Source organism: Felis catus, chromosome A3, assembly GCF_018350175.1.
Source record: "Felis catus isolate Fca126 chromosome A3, F.catus_Fca126_mat1.0, whole genome shotgun sequence".
In the NCBI taxonomy this organism is placed as follows: domain Eukaryota; kingdom Metazoa; phylum Chordata; class Mammalia; order Carnivora; family Felidae; genus Felis; species Felis catus.
Genome location: NC_058370.1, coordinates 65,174,298 through 65,195,243, shown reverse-complemented (window position 1 = coordinate 65,195,243; position 20,946 = coordinate 65,174,298). Strand labels below are relative to the sequence as shown.

At 37.5% G+C, this 20,946-nt stretch overlaps 1 protein-coding gene across 15 annotated transcripts in view; it reads left to right on the top strand.

The window, feature by feature from the left end:
• SRBD1 (S1 RNA binding domain 1) overlaps nt 1-20,946 on the top strand; it is a 226,676-nt gene that overhangs the window by 109,721 nt on the left and 96,009 nt on the right. For all 15 annotated transcript variants that reach the window (XM_045055088.1, XM_045055095.1, XM_045055090.1 and 12 more), the window contains one exon: nt 3,111-3,193. In XM_045055088.1, coding sequence (XP_044911023.1) covers nt 3,111-3,193 — 83 coding nt within the window. The remainder of the gene's footprint in view (nt 1-3,110; nt 3,194-20,946) is intronic.

Genomic DNA, 20,946 nt, shown 5'->3' with positions numbered 1-20,946 from the left:
TTTCTCTCTCTCTCCCTCTCTCTCTTTTCCTCCCCCACTTGTGCTTTCTCTCTCTCTCTCAAAATAAATAAATAAACCTAAAAAAAATAAAAATAAATAACCACTTCATTGACATATAACTTACACAGCCTCAAATTTGCCCTTTTAAAGTGGATAAGTCAGTATGTTTTAGTACAGTCAGAATTGTGCGGCCATCACCTCTATCTAACTGTAGAACAGTTTCATCCTAAATAGAAACCCAGCACCCATTAGCAACAGTCCCCCTTGCCCTCTTCCCCCAGCCTCTGACAAATACGAATCTACTTTCTGTCTGTATGGATTTGCCTATTGCCAACATTTCATATAAATGGAATCATTACAACATGTGGTCTTTTGTACATGGCTTCTTCCACTTTAGCATAACATTTTCAAGGTTCATTCACGCTGTAGCATGTATCAGCACTTCATTCCTTCCCATTGCCAAATAACTTTCCATTGTATGAGTATATCACATTTTGTTCATTCGTTCATCTGTTGATAGATATTTGGGTTGCTTTCACTTTTTTTTTGGCTGTTATAAATGATGCTGCTATGAACATTCATGAATAACATTTTATGTAGACATATGTTTTCACTTTTCTTGAGTGTATACCACCTACGAGTAAAAATTGGGGGACATATGGTAACTCTGTGTTAAACATTTTCTAGAATTTTGTTTTCTATCTACTGCTATACTTTCCTCCCGTTTATTCTCTGTCTCTTTCACTGTGTCAACCTTTTCTTCTCTACCTCACAGTGTGAATGTGCCCCCAACCTTTGGGCCATGACTCTTCCTTTCTCTTCATTCTCTTTATCAGCACTCTATATGATTCCCTTTGCCTGAGCTACCTATCTGTCTCTTACCTTCAGGAATCTGTTGTCAGCCTGATCATTCTCAACCTACGGGTAGGCATTACTGTTAATTAAATAACTTCTTTCTTGTGTACCCTGACAGCACCATCTTCTCTTGAAAGCCTGGACATACAACTTTCCAGTGCTACTTCAAACAATGTTTAAGTTACCTCCTTCAAGAACAGTGAACATCCTTCAAATGAACAATGGTCATTTTCCTCTTGTCTCCCATCTCTCCCATGCTTGGGTTTTTATGCTCTGTAGTGTGAGTAGCATCTGAAAGCAAAACACCAATTCTGGAAATATTAGGATCTATGTAGAGGTTGTGTATTGGGGACACTGTAATTTCAGAGGCTCTTAGGACGTACTGGAGAACTGTCATGTCCAGTTTATTGTTGCTGCATTTAGCAATATCAGGATGAACAGAGGAGATGCTAGCAGTGAACCAGTTAGGGAGGAACCAGGTCGAAAATAAGTTAAAACCCTTTTGTGTATTTAAAAACTTTTTAAAATATGGAAATCTGCTCACACTTAACAACTTATACAACTGTCTAACCAGTTTCTAAGTATAGATTTTCATAATGTGGGTTTTTCTGAAGGGGTAGATTTGAGAGATTTACTTATTTAGTATCTTTTTTTTTTTTTATTTCTAATATTGCCTTCCTGCAATGAATGTTCTGATGCCTGTATTTTTTCACTTGGTTTACTGTTGTGGGTTCTTGTTTGTTTGTTTTTTGTTTTAAATCTGAAAGTATTTTGACTATGTATGTGTTTGAAAATCAGTCTTATTGGCTAGAATAAAGGAATGCTGCTTGCTTTCAGAGACTATGAGATGTTTCCCTGGTGGCATCTATTCTTACTGTGTAATTATACATGTGATTACTGGGGGGAGGCATTTCCCCTGTAACCTGCAGTGCTTGCACTCATTATTAACCTTTTGTGAGGTTTGAAAAGAAAGTGTATGTGAAGGCCTTGGAGTTCCCATCTCTTTGGTGGGGAAATAGGCAGATTATATGACACCAGCTTATCGCTGTCTGCTAGCTTTGTAAGCTGCCATTGTCACTTACGTGCCATTGTCTACTTATGTTAGAAGTAATAATAAAGATATGAAAAAGACTTGAGTGACCATGCAGTGAACTTGATGCTCAGAGTAGGTCTTATCTCTGGTGAAGAGATGGTACAAATCAGTGACAAGAGAACATGATAGTCCCTTGCATGAGGTGGCTTCTGTTGCCAGACCTTGAACAGTTTAACACAAGAACAGGCATGGGATCTCCTCTGATGGCCTTCATGTTTTCACTAACTGAGTTTGTATTTCATCCAACTGTCTGTGTAAGTAGATGACACTGACTAGCTTTCTTGAATTTAGAAGAAAGCTGTTTGTAGGTAAGGACCCCATGTAACTATATTACTGGGGAAAAGAAAAAAAAAAAGAGCTGTCTTTGGAGGCATCCTTAATATTCATATTACATTTCTTTTCTCCAGCTAAATCTATCTTTTAATCTAAATTAGATATGAAATTTTGTTAACATTTTGTAAAAAAAAGACAATAAATGATGACCAAGTATAAAACCATGACAACAGATGAAGGAATGTTTGAAGCTAACTCAAATCTCTTGAACATAGATTGGGATGTTCAAGAAAGGGTTGTGATTTAGAACTGTGAATGTGTTAAAAGTCAAGCATTTGAGACTCGGATCACAGTCAATCTTGCAATCGTATTTTAGGCAGTACAAGTGTGTTCAACAAGCAACTGACGTGATCTCTGGTTGCAGTAAAATATGATTCTGTCAGTTACTCATCATTATCAGGATCTTGTCCTAGTAACATATTTGATGTGCAAATGTATGTCATAATCAGGATTATTTAAAAGTAAAACAAATATATATATACTTGTTTGTTAAAGCGTGAGGTGCCCTACTATGCTGTGTTCAAAGAATGAACAGATAATTGTGTACGCATAGTAACTGTTTTCTATGTTTTTCCAAATGTATAACCCTTTCAACCTGTTTGTGCTCAGAAATGCCTAGGGATTCTGGTAACAAAATTAATCCTGAAATTTTGCCTTTACTTTTTTTGTGTGAAAAAAAAAAAAAAGATACTTTGAAACTTAAATTGCTGGTCTCCTTGTGTGGGAGAAGAGGGAAGGAATTAAATACTTGCATTATGAGGAAGTAACATAAGTAATTATCTGGATACTGCTTTTCACATTAAGCCATACTTATTTTCTGTTTTTTCAGTTTCCATAGCAAGGCGTGTACAAGACCCATTAGCTGAGCTGGTGAAAATTGAGCCGAAGCACATTGGAGTCGGAATGTACCAGGTAAAGCAGTGTGGGTCATTTACTTTATGAAACCCATCAATAGTATGCAAACTTGGCACCGTAATTAGGTGTCAGTGGAAATAGATTCCCACTTCCAAAGGTTTTACAGTTTATGGGAAGGTAGTTAGGAGTTACGTTATTAGGGAAGGAGGGAACTTTTTTTCTGGTGTTTATGGTTTGGATCAAGATTTAGAATTGACCGTAGTCCGATTTAAAGATTATTAAAACATTAGCTCCAACTAGTAACTTAATCCAGAGAGTCTCTCCTTTTACCATTATTATAAAAAAGGAGAGGATATGAAGCAAGGTGAATATGTTGGCTCTTTGTATAAACCAGTATGAAATATTGATCTTTATTGATCTTTGAGGAAGAAGCCTTTGGTACTTACTGTGCCTTCTTTCTTTTTTCTGTTCCTATTTGATTATTATAATTAATTTTTGGCCATTACCCAGGATGAGCTAAAGCCTTTCAATTGTTACTGCGTAGCAGTCGTGGTAGTGGTGCTTCTTGTTGTTACTGTATCTTCAGTTCTTGAGGTTGTATGTGTTCATTGGGCAATCAGGGCCGACACTAAATCTTCGCAAAGTGAATCCATGGTAGCTTATCTTTAGAAACCTTGAGTTGGATTATTTTTCTCTTCAATGCAAGTCTTTTCTAAACCTGAAATCAGTGTTATCTTCTGTGTAATTGCCATGGGAGCTGAATGATACGTTCTATACTTTTCTCTAAGGAAATGTATTAGAGCACGGAATCTGTGACCACTAGAAATGGAAGAGATTTTAGAAATTATTTGACAGAAAAGGAAGCTGTGCCCTGCAGTAGTTAGGATTTTTACTCAGAATCACACATTGGCAAAGCCTGAACTAATATACTAGACTTAACTGGGAGTTTTCCCATTTTATTGACTGGGCCAGCTAGGTGCCCTCTGGGAGTATTCCCATTTTTCTTTTCTTTTCTTTTCTTTTCTTTTCTTTTCTTTTCTTTTCTTTTCTTTTCTTTTCTTTTCTTTCTTTCTTTCTTTCTTTCTTTCTTTCTTTCTTTCTTTAAAAATTTTTTTAAGTTTATTTACTTATTTTGAGAGAGACAGAGATAGCATAAGTGGGGGAGGGGCAGAGAGAGAGAGAGAGAGAGAGAGAGAGAGGAAGACAGAGAATCCCAAGTAGGCTCTGCACTGTTAGCTTGGAGCCCTATATGGGGCTTGAACTCACAAAACCGTGAGATCATGACCTGAGCTGAAGCTGAGAGTCAGATGCTTAACCGACTGAGTCACCCAGGTTTCCCCCATTTTTCTTAATGTTTGTTTATTATGAGAGTGAGAGAGAGAAAGAGCAAGTAAGCTGGAGCAAGCAGGGGAGGGGCAGAGAAAGGGGGAGAGAGAAAATTCCAAGCAGACTCTCTGCTGACAGTAGAACTTGATCCAAGGAACTGTGAGATCATGACCTGAGTTGAAATCAAGAGTTGGAGGCTTAACCGACTGAGCCACCCACGTGCCTCAGAGTATTCCCATTTTATAGCAAGTTAGATTAAGAAGCATCTAGACCTTTGACTTGTTCATTTGGGAAGGATTGTTGCTGAAAGGACAGACCTAGCTTTAGATAGATAGAAATGCCTAGTATCTAAAGAGTACAACTAAGCAATTTTATTATATAGGCATTGTAGTTAAGAGGAATTGTGGCTATATTAGTTCAAGATGAAGTTGTGGAATGCCTCAGCAAGGTAGTAGAACAAAGAACAGTCAAGCTCATAGAACCCAGGCAGGCTAATAAGCTATTGGCATCAAAAAAGTCTTTAATAAATAGCAGAGACCTAGCCTCCAGATTCTTCAGATATATAGCATTTAACATGAAAGAGTTTGGAATTCATTCCAATAGCAGTGAGAAGTAATGGTAGAGCTTTATGCAAGGGAATGATATGATCAGATTTGTATTTTTAAACATTGGCTCTGGCTAATCTGGGGAGAATGCCTTAGAAGGGAAGAGGAGAAGCAGTTAAGACCAGTTCAGAGACTTATATAGCTCAGGTGAGAGATGATGTGGCTTGGACAAAGTTAATAGCAGTAGACATGGAAAGAAGTTAAATCTCTTGCAGGGACTACTTGGTAATAATTGGAGGAAAGGGAATTGTCCAGAATTTGCTCCAAGGGTCCTGGTATGTGGATGACGCCTGACTAGAACAGATTTGGTGGGGATAAGATGAGTAATTCAATTTTGGATGCGTTAAGTTTGAGATGCCTGTAAGAAATCCAAGAGATGGCAAATAGAAGTTGTGTATACAAGTCTGAGATTTAGAGGAATGGTCATGTTAACATTGGAATACATGCTTCTCAGCAAATAATGACACTGAGAAAGTGATCAAGATGGTAAACTGTCATATCTTATGATATCCTTTAACTACACTACCACTACCACTGTCATATCCACAGCTCGACCTTCCATAAGATGACAGAGAAGGTGAACATGTTTATCGGTATCCATATAAACATGTATTTACATGAATAAATTGATAACATGGGAAAAGAAGAAAGGGTTGATGGATGGAAATGTCAGGAATTCCTGAAAGCTCTTAAGCATAAGGAAGCAAATCCATGGAAAAATAAAACCTGATGGAGCAATAGCTCAAAATATACAGATCAATAGTGTTCTCAAACCAGTCATGTTCAAGTAGTGGGGAGGAGGCCTGTAGTATTAGATAAGGAAATGCATATAGAGTGACTAGTCCCATACTGATGCTCTTCCTCCATATACCATGAATCCAAGCTGAAGCACTGGGTATAACCCAGAGGCCACAGAGAGGCTGGGAGATCCCTCAGGTAGCCTCTGATTGTCAGGAAGCTCAAGGAGCCTCATGCTGGGAAGACAAACTCCTGACATATGCCTGACACCAGGCATCATATCTCACATTCCCTACATTATCACCAGACGCTAGATAACCCAGGTAGGCTAATAAGCTATTGGCATCAAAGAAAGAGAGAAAGAGTTAGAGCAAGCAGGGGAGGGACAGAGAAAGGGGGAGAGAGAGAATCCCAAGCAGGCTCTGCGCTGACGGTGGGGCTTGATCTCGCGGTTCGTGAGATGGTAAACAAAAACAGCACACACAGACAAATGGAGACTCTGAAATGACTTTGCTACTAAGAATCACTAAACATTTGAGGGAAACCTATCTTAGCAAAAAGAAGCACCAAATGTAATAAGCAAAAAATAACAAACCATGAATAGGCAATAGACTTTGAAATAACTAAAATTAATATTCAGAGAGGTAAGAGAGGTTATTGTATGTATAAAACAAACCTAGGATAGAATGAATTAAACCAATCTTAGCATTAAGAAATATGCTTGTCAAGATAAAAAAAAAACCAACACAAATGGAATAAAGTGGACACAGCTAGAAAGAAATTAATGAATTGAAAGATCGAGCTAAGAGATTCTTCAGAATGCAGTCTTAAACTGAGAAAGATGGACAGTATGAACAAAAAGTCATATATAGAGGCCATTTTATTTTTATTTTTTTCTATTTTTGTTTTGTTTTGAGGCCATTTTAAAGCTTCAACATTCATCTTCCAGAAAATTCAAATAAAGACAATGGAAGAGAGTTAAACTCACAGAAATGATAGGAGGAAATTTCTCCAGACTGATGACAGACAAGTCTTTAAAAAGCCCAATGAGTACTGAATAAAAGAATAACTGAAGACCTACACTCAGACACCTTCATATGAAATTACAGAATGCTAGTGATAAAGGAGGAACTGACTAAAAGCTTCCAGAGAGCACACAATTCACTTCCAAAGAAAAGAAGCAGTCCTATTATAGGGAAAAACAAGTCATACAAGATAAAATGCAGTAGTTTTGAAGTTGTGGGAAAAATTTTATTTGAGCCCATAATTCTATATTCAGACAAATCAGCAATTCAATGTGAGCAGAAAATAAAAACATTTTTGGACCTACAGTGATTTACCTTTTTGGATTGTTACAGATCTTCTTTGAAAGAATTATTTATGGAAGTACTCCTGAGCCCGAAAAGGGGGGAGTAGGGACCAAAGAAGGGAAAGGCATGTCATGAAGACACAGTATTGAGGTAAAGAAACAGTGGAGAGCTTTACAGTACACACATGTGCAGTAAAATGTTGAGCCTCATAGTTTCTGATCTATGATGTTCATCTTTAAATATGTCAGCTTAAAATAGGAGGCAGAAGAAAAAGAAGTGAAGTATTAGGATTCTTTTTCAGGAAAACGATTAAGATATAGATTAGCTCTACACTTGTTTAGAGAAGCATAATCTGAAATGTATGAAGAATAACCGCAAATAGGACATTTAATGTAAATCATGAGACTAAAAAATTAGAAGTTAATCATTCCAACCGAAGGCGGAGAAAACAAGGAAGTATCATAAATAAATAAAGTATGTGATGACAGGAATAAGTATAGGTAATAGGTAAAGGTGAATGGGTTGAATTCCCCTTGTAGTAGAATCCCAGACTTTTAAAAATAGAACACAGCTCTTAGCTGTATGTCTGTGTGAGATAGTTCTAAAGAAAAAAGCAAGCTTGAAATTAGAAATGTGGAGAAAAATATTCCACACAAATGAAAAAGCAAGTCATAGTACTGCTAGTATCAGATGAAATAGAATTTAAGGGAAAATGCATTAACGAGGTCAAAAAGGGATATTTCATATTAATAACAGATACAGTTTCCCAAAAAGATGTAAGTGCCCTGAACATTCTTTGTTATCTAACAACATAGCTTCAAAACATATGCAGTATTAAAAACTTCTAGAGTTAGAGACAAATATACTTTTTTGGTAAGTCTTAATAGACTACAGTATATTAACACATAAAATTTTAAAAGCAGCTTTATTAAGATATGATCACATACCATACATACATACATACATAAATTCACCTATTTAAAATGTACAAGTCAGTGAATTTCTATATATTCAATGGGTTATGAAACTATTATTGCTATCTAATTTTTGAACATTTTCATCACCCTAAAAGGAAGCCTGGTGACCATTAGCAGTGACTCTCCACTGCCCCCTCCTTCCCTGCCCCAGGCAATTACTAATCTGTTTTGTTTTTATAGATATGTCTGTTTTGGATATTTCATACAAATAGAATCCTATAGTATGTGGCTTTTGGTGACTGGCTTCTTTCATTTAGCATAATATTTTCAAGGTTCATCCATGCCGTGGCACAAGTCATTACTTCATTTTTTTCTTTTTTGTTTTAAGTTTATTTATTTATTTTGGAAGAGAGAAAGAGCAAGCACAAGCATGGGAGGGGCAGAGAGGGGAGGGGGGAGAGAATCTCAAGCAGGCTTTGCACTCTCAGTGCAGAGCCAGATGCGGGGCTTAAACTCCTAAACTGTGAGATCATGACCTGAACCGAAATCCAGAGTCGGATGCTTAACTGACTGAGCCACCCAGGTGCCCCACTTCATTCTTTTTTATGGGCAAATGGTATTCCATTGTATGTGTATAGTACCACATTTTGTCTATTAATTCATCATGTGATAGAAATTTTGGATATTTCCATTTTTTGGCTATTATGAGTAATGCTATTATGAACATTCTGTACAAATTTTTATGATGTATATTTTCATTTCTTTTAGATACATACCTAGGAGTATGTTTGCTAGGTCATTTAACACATAAATTTAAAGCTAGATAATGAACTAGGGAAATTATTTGCCACAAATATATATGTACATATGATAACTACCTATTTTATTATTAAGGTTTTGTTCTTGTTGATTTGCATACAATTGTATATTATTTTACATAAAACCTTTACATAAAATATGTAAAGAGCATTTAGACACCATTCATCATAGATGAAATAAAAATTTCTCTTTAACAGGGCACCTGGGTGGTTCAGTCTGTTAAGCGACCATCTCTTGGTTACCACTCAGGTCATAATCTCATGGTCTTGGGATCTAGCCTCACATTAGGCTCTGTGCTGATACCGTGGAGGCTGCTTGTGATTCTCTCTTTCCCTCTCTCTCTGCCCTTCCCTTGGTCACTCACTCTCTCTCAAAATAAATAAATAAACTTAAAAAAATGTTTCTCTTTATCAAAGAAACCCAAATTAAACAAGGGGATATCATTTCAATCTGACAATTGAGTAAAGTTGTAATAAAATGATAAACATCTGTGCAGGTGAGAAGGCTACAGTGAAATGATCATTCACATACACTGCTGGTGGAAGTATAAATTGTTATTTCTAGCAAGTAATACCTATCAAGACGCACTTTTAAAGAATGCATCCCACTGACCTGGTAGTTCCCCTTTTAGGGATCTCTTCCAAGGCCATGTTAAGAACTGCTGATAAGGGTGCCTGGGTGGTTTAGTGGGTTCCAACTCTTGATTTCAGCTCAGGTCAAGATTTTTTGGTTCCTGATATTGAGCCCCATGTCAGGCTCTGCACATACAGCATGGAGCCTGCTTGGGATTCTCTTGCTCCCTCTCTCTGCCTCTCCCCTTCTGGTTAGCGTGTGCATGCACGCTCTCAAAAATAAATAAACATTAAAAAAAAAAAAAGAACTGCAGAGGCTCCTGGGTGGCTCAGTCAGTTAAGCATCTGACCTTTGACTTCAGCTCAGGTTATGATCTCACAGTTTGTGAGTTTGAGCCCCACATTGGGCTCTGTGCTGGCATCGTAGAGCCTGCTTGGGATTCTCTCCCTCTCTCTCTGCCCTTCCCCTGCTTGTGCTCTCAAAATAAATAAATAAACATTAAAAAAAATTGCTGATAAGATTTATACACGTTTGCTATTATAGCAAAATTATTGGAAGCAACTACAATAGAATAATATATCCACCAATTGAAATATTGTCCAACTGTTAATACAGGCTTTCAAGGAGGATTTAATGACATGAGAAGTTGTTCTTGACATAATATTTTAAAATTGCAATAAAATTGATACAGAATAAAGCCAATTTCTGTTTGAAATATATAGATATGCATTTACACTGAAGAAAAAAAACTGGTTGGTGACTGATATTTATATTTTTGTTGGTGTGATTAGGAGGTTTTATTTTCTATTTTACTTTCATTCAGACTTTCTATAGGGAATATGTATTAGGAAGAAATTGTTGTAAAATATATATATCCATATCCATATCCCAACCAATGGCCCACTTAATTTTTAAGCCTTGACACAATAGACTTCCAATATAACCAGAGTGGGACTGAATTTCTTTTCAGTTGGGACCTCTAGATGCTTTGAGTATAAATTTAATACTTGAATTTATTCTGATTTAAAATATAAGTAGCTAGACAAACATTGTTGATTTTAAAAATGAAAGCTATTCAAAGAAAGAATGTTAAATACTTAGATGAAATAATAGAAACTATATTATTATTTCAATAGAAACTAAAATGCTTTTGGTTTAATAACAGCTAAAAATGTTAAAGGCAGCATTCCAATCCTTGTCTTAGAAAATAGGGAGACCTGATTTTAAAAACACATGCCTGTCATAATTTCTGGAGAGAGAGGCCGCCAGTGTGGTTGAATGACAACATATCCCTAACTGACCCCTAAAGACTTTGCTGGAAAGTGGCTTGGTGTTACTCCCAAGCAAACACTCTAGGGTGAGAGCAGGATGATGCAGGGTTGGCTCTGTTGAGTTCTGTGGGACATAGAGAGTGTGGTTTAGCTTGGCCTTTTCATATCCTGAGAGCACAGCTTAAGTAAGTTGGATTTACTTGTTCTTTATTTCTTCTCTGGACCGTGTTTTAGATACTTTTGTGCTCATTAACACCTCAATTTGTTAATGAACACGTACAGTAAAGTAGGAAAGACAAAACAGACTTCTTCCTCCTTTCGTGCCTCTCTGTTAGATCATTTGATGATTTTAGAGAATGAAGTGGTGTTCCAAAATGAGTTTTTGGAACCCTTAGTGGATTTTCTATATCCAGGCCATTTTTATTCCTTAATATTATGGATAATGGAGAAGTCACCGTAAAAGGAAAATCATCTTCCCAGCTGAAATTTTTCATGGTAGAACTTCAAAGGTGGGAATTTGTATTTTATTTCCCTACTCCCCCACTGTGGGATCAGTTCTAGGTAAAAACAAAAAAGCAACTCTTCAGTAGTGATATTACTCTGTTAAAACTGTTTTATAGGTAACACGGATTATGAAATGTTTTAGTTTAGATCTGTAAAAGGTAATAATATTATGCCTGCAAAATACCTGTAAAAGGTAATATCATATTGTTTGCCCAAATCCTTTTAAACATATTAATGCCTTAATTATTTGTTGTTGTAGAGTGGGATATAGGAAAGAGTAGAGTGGATGTTCACTTAGATGACTTTTACCTGGATTTTCGCTCCCTACACTAAAGCGGTATTTTGAAATAGATAAAGCACAGAAGTAAAACATGGAGGAAATTTGTGCTAAAAATCAAGCATCACTTACGTAGATGAGTTCCTTGCCAAAATGTTTTTACAATCTTGTCCCTTAACTGTAAGTCCCAGCTAATGGCCTGTTATCTAAATCTGTTTTATCTGGTATTGTAAATGAAAATCAAACTTAGCCTTGCACTTTAGATATTTCATTCATTTGTGACCATAACTGAACTATTTGTATAACTGAACAAAAACAAGTAATTGACTTTGGGAGTATGAATAAACTCATGTATTACAATTTGGTAATTATTCCTTAAACTTAGTTTTAAAATGTCCTTTTTGGGTATTTTTTTCACTTCAGGATGAATTATGCATCTTTTCATTGAAGTGTTAGCTTCAGTTTTCTCAGATTCTTAGAAATTCCCGACAATGTAATAAGTCATGTATATGTACACACGCCCTAGTATAACACCATACTTATCTTTAAATGAAATGTGAAATGTTAGTATGATTTGAAGAAACTGTTATCAATAATGCCTTAAATTATTAACAATGAAATATCTAATTTCCTTTATCTTTTGTTTGCTTACTCTTTGTATATCATTGACCTTGGACAATAAAACGAGATCAATTTCAGTTTCTACTCAAGTTCACCTTTTAGTTTTCATACATCAACACAAAGTGGTAGGATTTCTAAAACATTAAGCTGTTTTCACGGTGTTTAAAACTAGTAATTGTTTGGGATGATTGAAAAAAATTACACATGACATTAAAAGTACTACAGTAAAGGAAAAGATTAATACATTTTACTGCATTGGAATCTAAAACATCTCTGGATCATAACACAGTATATAGAAAATCCACAGACAGGGAGAACGTTATTTGCAACACATATAATCTGTAAAGGACCCAGAATATATATAAAGATCTACAAATCAAGAGGAAAAAAGACAAGTTCATCAGAAAAATAGGCAAGGCATATGAACAGGCAGTTGACAAAAGCAGACACACACACAGACACACACGCGCACACACACAAATATTTTTTAAATGATCACTTTCACTAGTAATTGGGGAAATGCAAACTAAAGCCAGTATAGGAAACCTTTCAGGTTGTCGAAACTTAGTCTGACAGTTTGGATGTTAGCAACTATGTGGAGTATTGGGAATTTTGTATATAACTTGTAGGAGTATAAACTGGTACAACCTCTTTGGAGAGCAATTGGGTATTAATAAAGCTGGTGATGGGGATTCTTTTCAGGTCAACAATTCTGTTGCTAGATATACATAGCCTTGAGAATTTTCTGAAATGTGCACAGGAAGACATGTATAAGAAATTCAATGAAATACTATGTATAGCAGTGAAAATTTGGAAACAGTATGTCCAACAACTGGATAACAGGAAAATAAACTAGACTATACTGAGACAGTGGAATATTATACAGGAGTGGAGATGACCCAATTAGAGCTATTGGTATTAATATGGATAAACTTCATAAGTATGTACATTATTATAGGATTGGTATAAAACTTTTAAGTATGAAAAGTAATACTGCATACTATTTGTGAATACCAGTATCTATAGTAAGAATATAGAAATAAGCACTGGAATTTACAATTGTGATTACCTTGGATGGGCATGGAATGGGAATTGCAGTTGGTTCCAGTTGGTTTTAATTTCTTCCTTACATTCGTGTATGTGTGTGTGTGTGACAATGAAGTTTTAAAGAGTCAGGAAAAAACAGCTACTTTCAATTTTCAGTGAAAATGAGAAAAAAAAACCACATTTGTTATTAAGTTGAATTTCTCTTGATAATATTCCTTGAAATTTTCGTCTTTAAGTCCCTAATTTTGCACCAAATACTTTTTTTTTAATTTTTTTATTTTTTAAATATGAAATTTATTGTCAAATTGGTTTCCATACAACACCCAGTGCTCATTCCAACAAGTGCCCTCCTCAATACCCATCACCCACCCCCCATCAACCCTCAGTTTATTCTCAGTTTTTAAGAGTCTTTTATGGTTTGGCTTCCTCCCTGTTTTTTTGTTTTTTGTTTTTCCCTTCCCCTCCCCCATGGTCTTCTGTTAAGTTTCTCAGGATCCACGTAAGAGTGAAAACATATGCTATCTGTCTTTCTGTGTATGACTTATTTCACTTAGCATAACACTCTCCAGTTCCATCCACGTTGCTACAAAAGGCCAGATTTCATTCTTTCTCATTGCCAAGTAGTATTCCATCGTGTATATAAACCACAACTTCTTTATCCATTCATCAGTTGATGGACATTTAGGCTCTTTCCATAATTTGGCTATTGTTGAAAGTGCTGCTATAAACATTGGGGTACAAGTGCCCCTATGCATCAGCACTCCTGTATCCCTTGGGTAAATTCCTAGCAGTGCTATTGCTGGGTCATAGAGTAGATCTATTTTTAATTTTTTGAGGAACCTCCACACTGTTTTCCAGAGCGGCTGCACGAGTTTGCATTCCCACCAACAGTGCAAGAAGGTTCCCATTTCCCCACATCCTCGCCGGTATCTATAGTCTCCTGATTTGTTCATTTTAGCCACTTTGGCGTGAGGTGGTATCTGAGTGTGGTTTTGATTTGTATTTCCCTGATGAGGAGTGACGTTGAGCATCTTTTTATGTGCCTGTTGGCCGAAATATTTGCAAATGACATATCAGACAAAGGGCTAGTATCCAAAATCTATAAAGAACTCACCAAGTACTCTTTAATGCAAAGTTCTAACACTATCTTTAAATTTTTTCTCATTTCACAAATTTGAATTTTTCTTCTGTAAATTTTAAAAATTAAATATTGTTTGTTGGTCCTGTTATTTGAAATGGTCATTTCAGAGATATAGCGTAGGACAAAACTGTGGGTGATCATCTTTCTAGTGCTTATTTACAGGGCAGAGTTAGGTAGAATCAATGTTTAAGGAATTGTTAGTAAGTTATAATAATGGTGCCATAATATGACTAGCATTCATATGTACTAGTTTGTTTTCACTGCTAGCTACTCCCCCAACACACTCCTAAATTATCCATATTAGGAACTTTAAGATCAAGCAGGGGAGCTTCTATTTTTGTTTTAATGTTTATTTGAGAGAAAGAAAGAAAAGAGAATTTGAAGCAGGCTCTAGGCTGTCAGCACAGAGCCTGATGTGGGGCTCGAACTCATGAATTGTGAGATCTTGACCTGAGCTGAAGGCAGACGTTTAACCGACTGAGCCACCCAGGTGTCCCAAGCAGGGGAGCTTTTAAAAATAACTAGCCTGGGGCGTCTGGGTGGCTCAGTCGGTTGAACATCCGACTTCAGCGCAGGTCATGATCTCGGGGTCTGTGGGTTCGAGCCCCGCATCGGGCTCTGTGCTGACAGCTCAGAGCCTGGAGCCTGCTTCTGATTCTGTGTCTCCCTCTCTCTCTGCCCCTCCCCCGCTCATTCTCTCTCTCTCTCTCTCTCTCTCTCTCTCTCTCTCTCTCTCTCTCTCCCCCCCCCCCATCAAAAATAAATAAACATTTAATAAAAATAACTAGCCTAGGCCACATCCTCATAGATTTTTGTTTAATTGGTCTGGGTGTTGGGCCCAGACATTAACAAACATTTTAAAGTTCTGCAGGTGATTCTAATGTAGACCAAGTTGAGAACTGTTGGTTCTTAGAGACCAGCGGCATCAGTATCACCTGAGAACTTGTTAGAAGTGCATCTTCTTACACCTACTTCTCAGATTTATAGAATTGTAAATTCTGGCGGTGGGGCAATGTCAAGCTTGAAAGTGCATTAAAAAAACCTTTGGAGTCTTGTTAAAATGCAGATTCTGGTTCGGTTGGTCTAGGGGTGGGGTATGAGATTCTGTGTTTCTAATAAACTCCCAGGTGATACCAATGCTGTTGGTCTGAGGATTACATCTTGAGTAGCAAGAGACCCTACTGAAAGCCACTTGGGCCCCAGCCCAGGCCTGTTGAATCAGAATCTGATTTTAACAAGATTTCCAGGAATGCACATTACAGTGTATGTAATGAAAGAGGAAGATCAGGACATGCCAGTATCTAAGGGATATGAGAATTTGGAGAAGCAGAAATCAACATGGTAAAAACACTGCAAAGATAAAGGTAGGATAAAAACTGAAAATGTGTCTTTCACATTTAATTAAAAAAAAATGTTGGTGGCCAAGAATTTCATTGGAGTAGTAGAAGCAGAAGTCAGATGAAAGCATATTGAAAGCTGAATGGAAGATGAGCACGTAGAGACATGTGTATACAGATCTCTAACGAAGAGAGGTTTTTAAGGAGGTCGGGATTTGAATGCGCTTAACTGTTGATAGGAAGGAGGTAGAAGTAGAAAGGGAGAGGTTGAAGATGCTAGAGAGGCAGAAGCTGGAGGAGGCCTGAGGAGATGACACCTATCACTTCCCTAAGGGAAGGGAATGGGCAAAAGTTCAGAAGAGAGAAGCCCCCAGGGTGGCAGGTGGCTGGGAAGAGGTGGAAGAGAGCAGGACTGGGAGGGGTAGCTCCCCTACCTGGATAGTTTTATTTTTCTGTGAACTAGGAGCCTAGTGTTCAATACCCCTTCTTCCCCCCAGGAAAAAAAAAAAAAAAAAAAAACAGCTGATTTTTAAATTTCTGGAATCATTGTATTATTTTGTTTACTGTCTGTCTCTTCTAATGGAGGACAAACCCTTATATGAGGACAGGGTATTTCCACCTTTATATACACAGCTCCCAGGGCCTGGCACACAGTAGATACGCAGTAAGTATTTGCTGAGTGATTGAATGGCGGAGTATCAGTACGGTTGCCCTTTTATTGTACTTTTCAACTCTGTTGTGAACACACCATAAAATTTTGTAGCCTCTCACTTAAAGTTTTTGTTGGGTAAAGGTGAAATGTGAGTTACTAGTATTTTTTCTAATGAGTCCTATTCAGGCAAAGTGAGAATTTCAGAGCAGAGAGCATTAGCATAGCCAAGTGGTTGCAGTGAGAATGACCAGAAAGTGAAGAAGGCCTGCTATGGCTGGAAGAACGGGAGTTCTCCACTTCAACACCTGTTGCTTCCTTCCTTTCTCGCTCTATAATGCATATTCTGTTCTCTGTGGAGATAGTTCTCCCAGAGATCAGGCGGAACACTCACAGAGGGGTGTTCTTTGTGACAAAATCTTCCAGTCAGTCTATATCTTTATCAAAGAAAAAGTTTTGTTGCAGTGGGATTCATTGAAATAGAGTCTTCAAAGTGAAATGATCTCCTAAAATGTAAGTTTATGAAACTTCTTAACAATTTTATCTGTGCTGCCACAGAGCCCTGAGGAAGTTTTGGTATACTGGTTAGGTCCGATATTGATTGTGTGCGGATGGGCAGTCTACAGACTAAAAATGGTAGAATAAGATTATTCCAAAAGTGTTTAGTTCTGACATTCAAATAGATAATACGTTCTGTTTTGCTGAATACATAATTATGTGTGGATAACTGGCATCCTAAAAGAGAATCTTGGATGTAATTCTTAGTGTAAGAAACTACTATCTGCGTAATACAGTAATGTTCATATTAGAAAGGATTCTTGAAAGTCCAAATATAAGATTGTGTTAGGTAATTATAGCAATCAGGAAGAGAAATAAAATGTACAAATATTAGGGGAGGGCCACTTCTGAGAATTTAAAAACTATATTCTGAACACCTGATACCTAATATTTTTAAAGAATATTAATGAACTCATTATGTGTGTATCTTGGGGTAGGTGTTGATCATGGTCTTTAAGAATATCACAGGTTAAGGGGCGCCTGGGTGGCGCAGTCGGTTAAGCATCCGACTTCAGCCAGGTCACGATCTCGCGGTCTGTGAGTTCGAGCCCCGCGTCAGGCTCTGGGCTGATGGCTCGGAGCCTGGAGCCTGCTTCCGATTCTGTGTCTCCTTCTCTCTCTGCCCCTCCCCCATTCATGCTCTGTCTCTCTCTGTCTCAAAAATAAATAAATGTTAAAAAAAAAATTTAGAATATCACAGGTTAAAAAAAAGAATATCACAGATGTAAATTTAATTACTTGTAAGATTATATTATATTTTAAATTCAAGGGGAAGGCATTGTGACAGGATCCCTTAAATGCGTAGGTAAGGAGTGAACCCTGCCGGCAAAGTGATAATAATGTGATGCAGAGACAAGAAAGATGGCCTCATTAAATTATGGCATGGATTCACTCACAGCACATTTCTCCTCGAGATCTCTCTTATATTGTGGATGGTTGTATAACAGTGGCTTTCTTTCTGGTGATCATGGGAAGGAATTCTAAGGGGAAAAGTCTGTATTGAGGAAAAATTATACTGATGAGAAGTTTTTGGGGGAGGGGTTGCTCTCAAGAACTTTAAATATCATTACAGGTAAGAAAAGTTAATTTGCCTGCATTTGTACAGAATGAAGATTGTTTTCTTAGTTCCACAGAGAGAAATGTCACGTGTCATTTGTCTTGTTGAACAACCAACTTTAGAAGGGATCTTTGGTTTTGGGTAGGCTAGTTGGCTGCTTTCTCTGTGCACTGCTAACTCTGGTGATGTATTTTCTTTAATAATCCAGATCAGGCTCCCAAGCTGTTTATTGTATAGTATTATTAAAAAGATGTATTTCCCTTTCAAATGTATAATTGAAAGCGAGAATTTTTTCTGGACATATACACGGCTTTTGTTTCATTATTTATTTGGGATAAATGGGGCCAGACGGTATGAGTGCAGTTAGGTTTTGTTGGAGGGGGGCTTGCAAAGACTTTTTGAGGCATGATGTGCAAGTGAGTGTTTTCAAATCTCAGAGGTGTGATTATGTCATAACAGCCATAACCTCTGGGCTTGCTTTATTACGTTTATTAAAACAAATCTGTATGGGGGTGCTATGTATATTTTGGTGATGAAGGAAATGAGGTGGTTAATTTATTATGTGAACAGCACTTTCAGCTAACCACAGTGTGATTCACTGAGAGAACGGTGGAAAAGCCTCGCTCTGTAGAAATGACTGCTTTTTGATTTGTGGACCATAACTTTCAACGCCAGAGCATGAAGTTTATCTACAAAATGGTCCCCCCCCTCCCCCCCCCCTTTTTCCTGTAATGTTTCTGTCCAATCTTAAACTTAATTTTTTTTCCTTCATTTTATTTTGGGCATTTACTGAATATGAATGATCTAAATCAACTTAACCTGCCAGCAAGTTAAGGGGAAAAAATAAAAGAAGAGATCCATGTGTTAAGAGCATTAGGGAAGTTGGTAGCATCTTTATGGTTCCCAACCCATATATACCTCATAGGAGGACTTCATAAAGTAAATCAGTATTACAAACCTGCAGCCAATGAGGATAACTACCTGGTATCAGATGTGAATTAAGGGAAAGTGAGGAACCTATTGTCCTTCCCTTTTGTAGGATGTATTTAGAAACGTGCTGTTTCGGAATACTATATTGGAAAGGAAATTATTCTCATGCAGAGTAGTCTCTGACAAATGTCTGTTCTGAAGTGGGGCTTGGCTGTGGGAAGAGGTGAGGATGTAATGCCACATAGAGGCACACATAGTATAGAATGGAATCACGGGACGCCTGGGTCGGTCAGTTGGTTAAGCATCCGACTGTTGGTTTCATCTCAGGTCATGATCTCATGGTTCATGAGTTTGAGCCCTACTCCGGGCTGTGCACTCACAGTGTGGAGCCTTCTTGGGATTCTCTCTCTCGCTCTCTCGCTCTCTCTCTCTCTGTCGCTCTCTCTCTTTGTCCCTCTCTCTGCCCCTCTCCTGCTTGTGCTCTGTCTCAAAATAAATAAATACACTTAAAAAAAAAAAAAGAATGGAATCAAAAGAAGACCTGTCCATCTAATGAGCACACAAGGTATAAAGCACTTGTTATATACTCATAAACAGCCATTTCAAGATCAAGAAAAGTTTGTTTTCTGTGGAGTTATGCCATAAACAGCATGTGATGATGTGAACCTGCCTAGAGAAAGAGTGGAAAATAGGTCATCTTCCTGGCAATATTTTTGAAAGACCCCCTTCATTTTCCAGATGCGCCACGTACCAACCATTCACAAACAAAGTCTTGGAAATCAGTAAGGCCTTTAACTGATAAGAATTCATTAAAGCATTTTATATTTGGGATATTACATGGTTCCATGAAAGACCATGGATGACCATCAGTTTTCTATTTTATTTCTGCTGCTTTGCAGTGGCACACCACATTTTTTCAGAGTCCTCAATTTGCTCTAAAAATTATGTCATTCCCTCATAGCACTTCCCCGGAGAGTTGGTAAAGACCAGGAGAAACATTATTTGTGTAGTTTCAAGACAGAGTGTAGAGGAGGGAGGTCCAGGCCTGTGGTTTATGTAAACAGGGTAGACTGAGAGGGGGCACTGGCACCCCTGGTTAGGTTATTACTCAGTCATCATGAGCAGTCAGTCCTGGTGAGAATGTGTCCACTCTGAGACTGCTCCAGCCCCGGTGATTAGCCGTGATCATCCACGGCCCCAGACTGGGATAGACATTTAATTTTAAAAGGAATTGGCTTGTAGGCAAAACTTCATTTTAGTGACGTTGGTTGGGGCTCTCAAACTTTTGAGACTTCCTCACTAGAAGAATGAAACTATGTTTTGGACATTCCCAGAGACATTATATTTGATACCATGTCAGCTAGCATTTACTGGGCTCAAAGTGGATTTATCTTCACAACGGTTTGGTTACTTTTTAAAAGATTGAAATTTTAAAATTATTCTTGAGAATTGGCTTTAAAAAGTCTGTTACCCTGCCTTCCCCTCCTAAATGCCCATCACAAACACACACAGAGCGTAACAGTTATTTTAAAAGCATGGCTAATGGAGAAACCTTAATTCCAAGCATGCCCTCCATTTTTCTCTGCCTTCCTCAGCATTTTCTCCTGCTGAGTCCTTTTGCTTATGTGCCTCTTTCCTCATCACCCTTCCAACCTCCTGTGAGCTGTTTTTTGAAGAGGTAGCTTGTTCCCTAGTCCCTTTTCTTGGGGCCCCTCCCTTCATATGGTGTGAAATACAACCAGGCTTTTAAAAAAGTGAGTCTACCCTCGTTTACGATTTGAAACCTACTCAGATATGTGTTGACAAATTTAAGCAACTTTGAATTTTTCAAAATACAAATTTACGGGCATGTTCCCAGAGTAGCATTAACCGAACACAGACCCACTGATGGCAGCAGAATACAGAAGATATCCAGCCCAATCTGCTAGATGGTAAGAGCATGATTTTAAATAAAATGGAACCCTGTGGTTGTGAGAGAGATAGGAGCTATCTTCTTGTGGAGAAATCCTCTGTTTATCATTAAGTTTGCAAAGGAAAGTTGGATTCTAGATTAAAATACTTGTTAGTCATACCTGGGATGCATTAAGTATGCCCATTGACATATACTCCTCCTTGTATTGGGTAGTTACA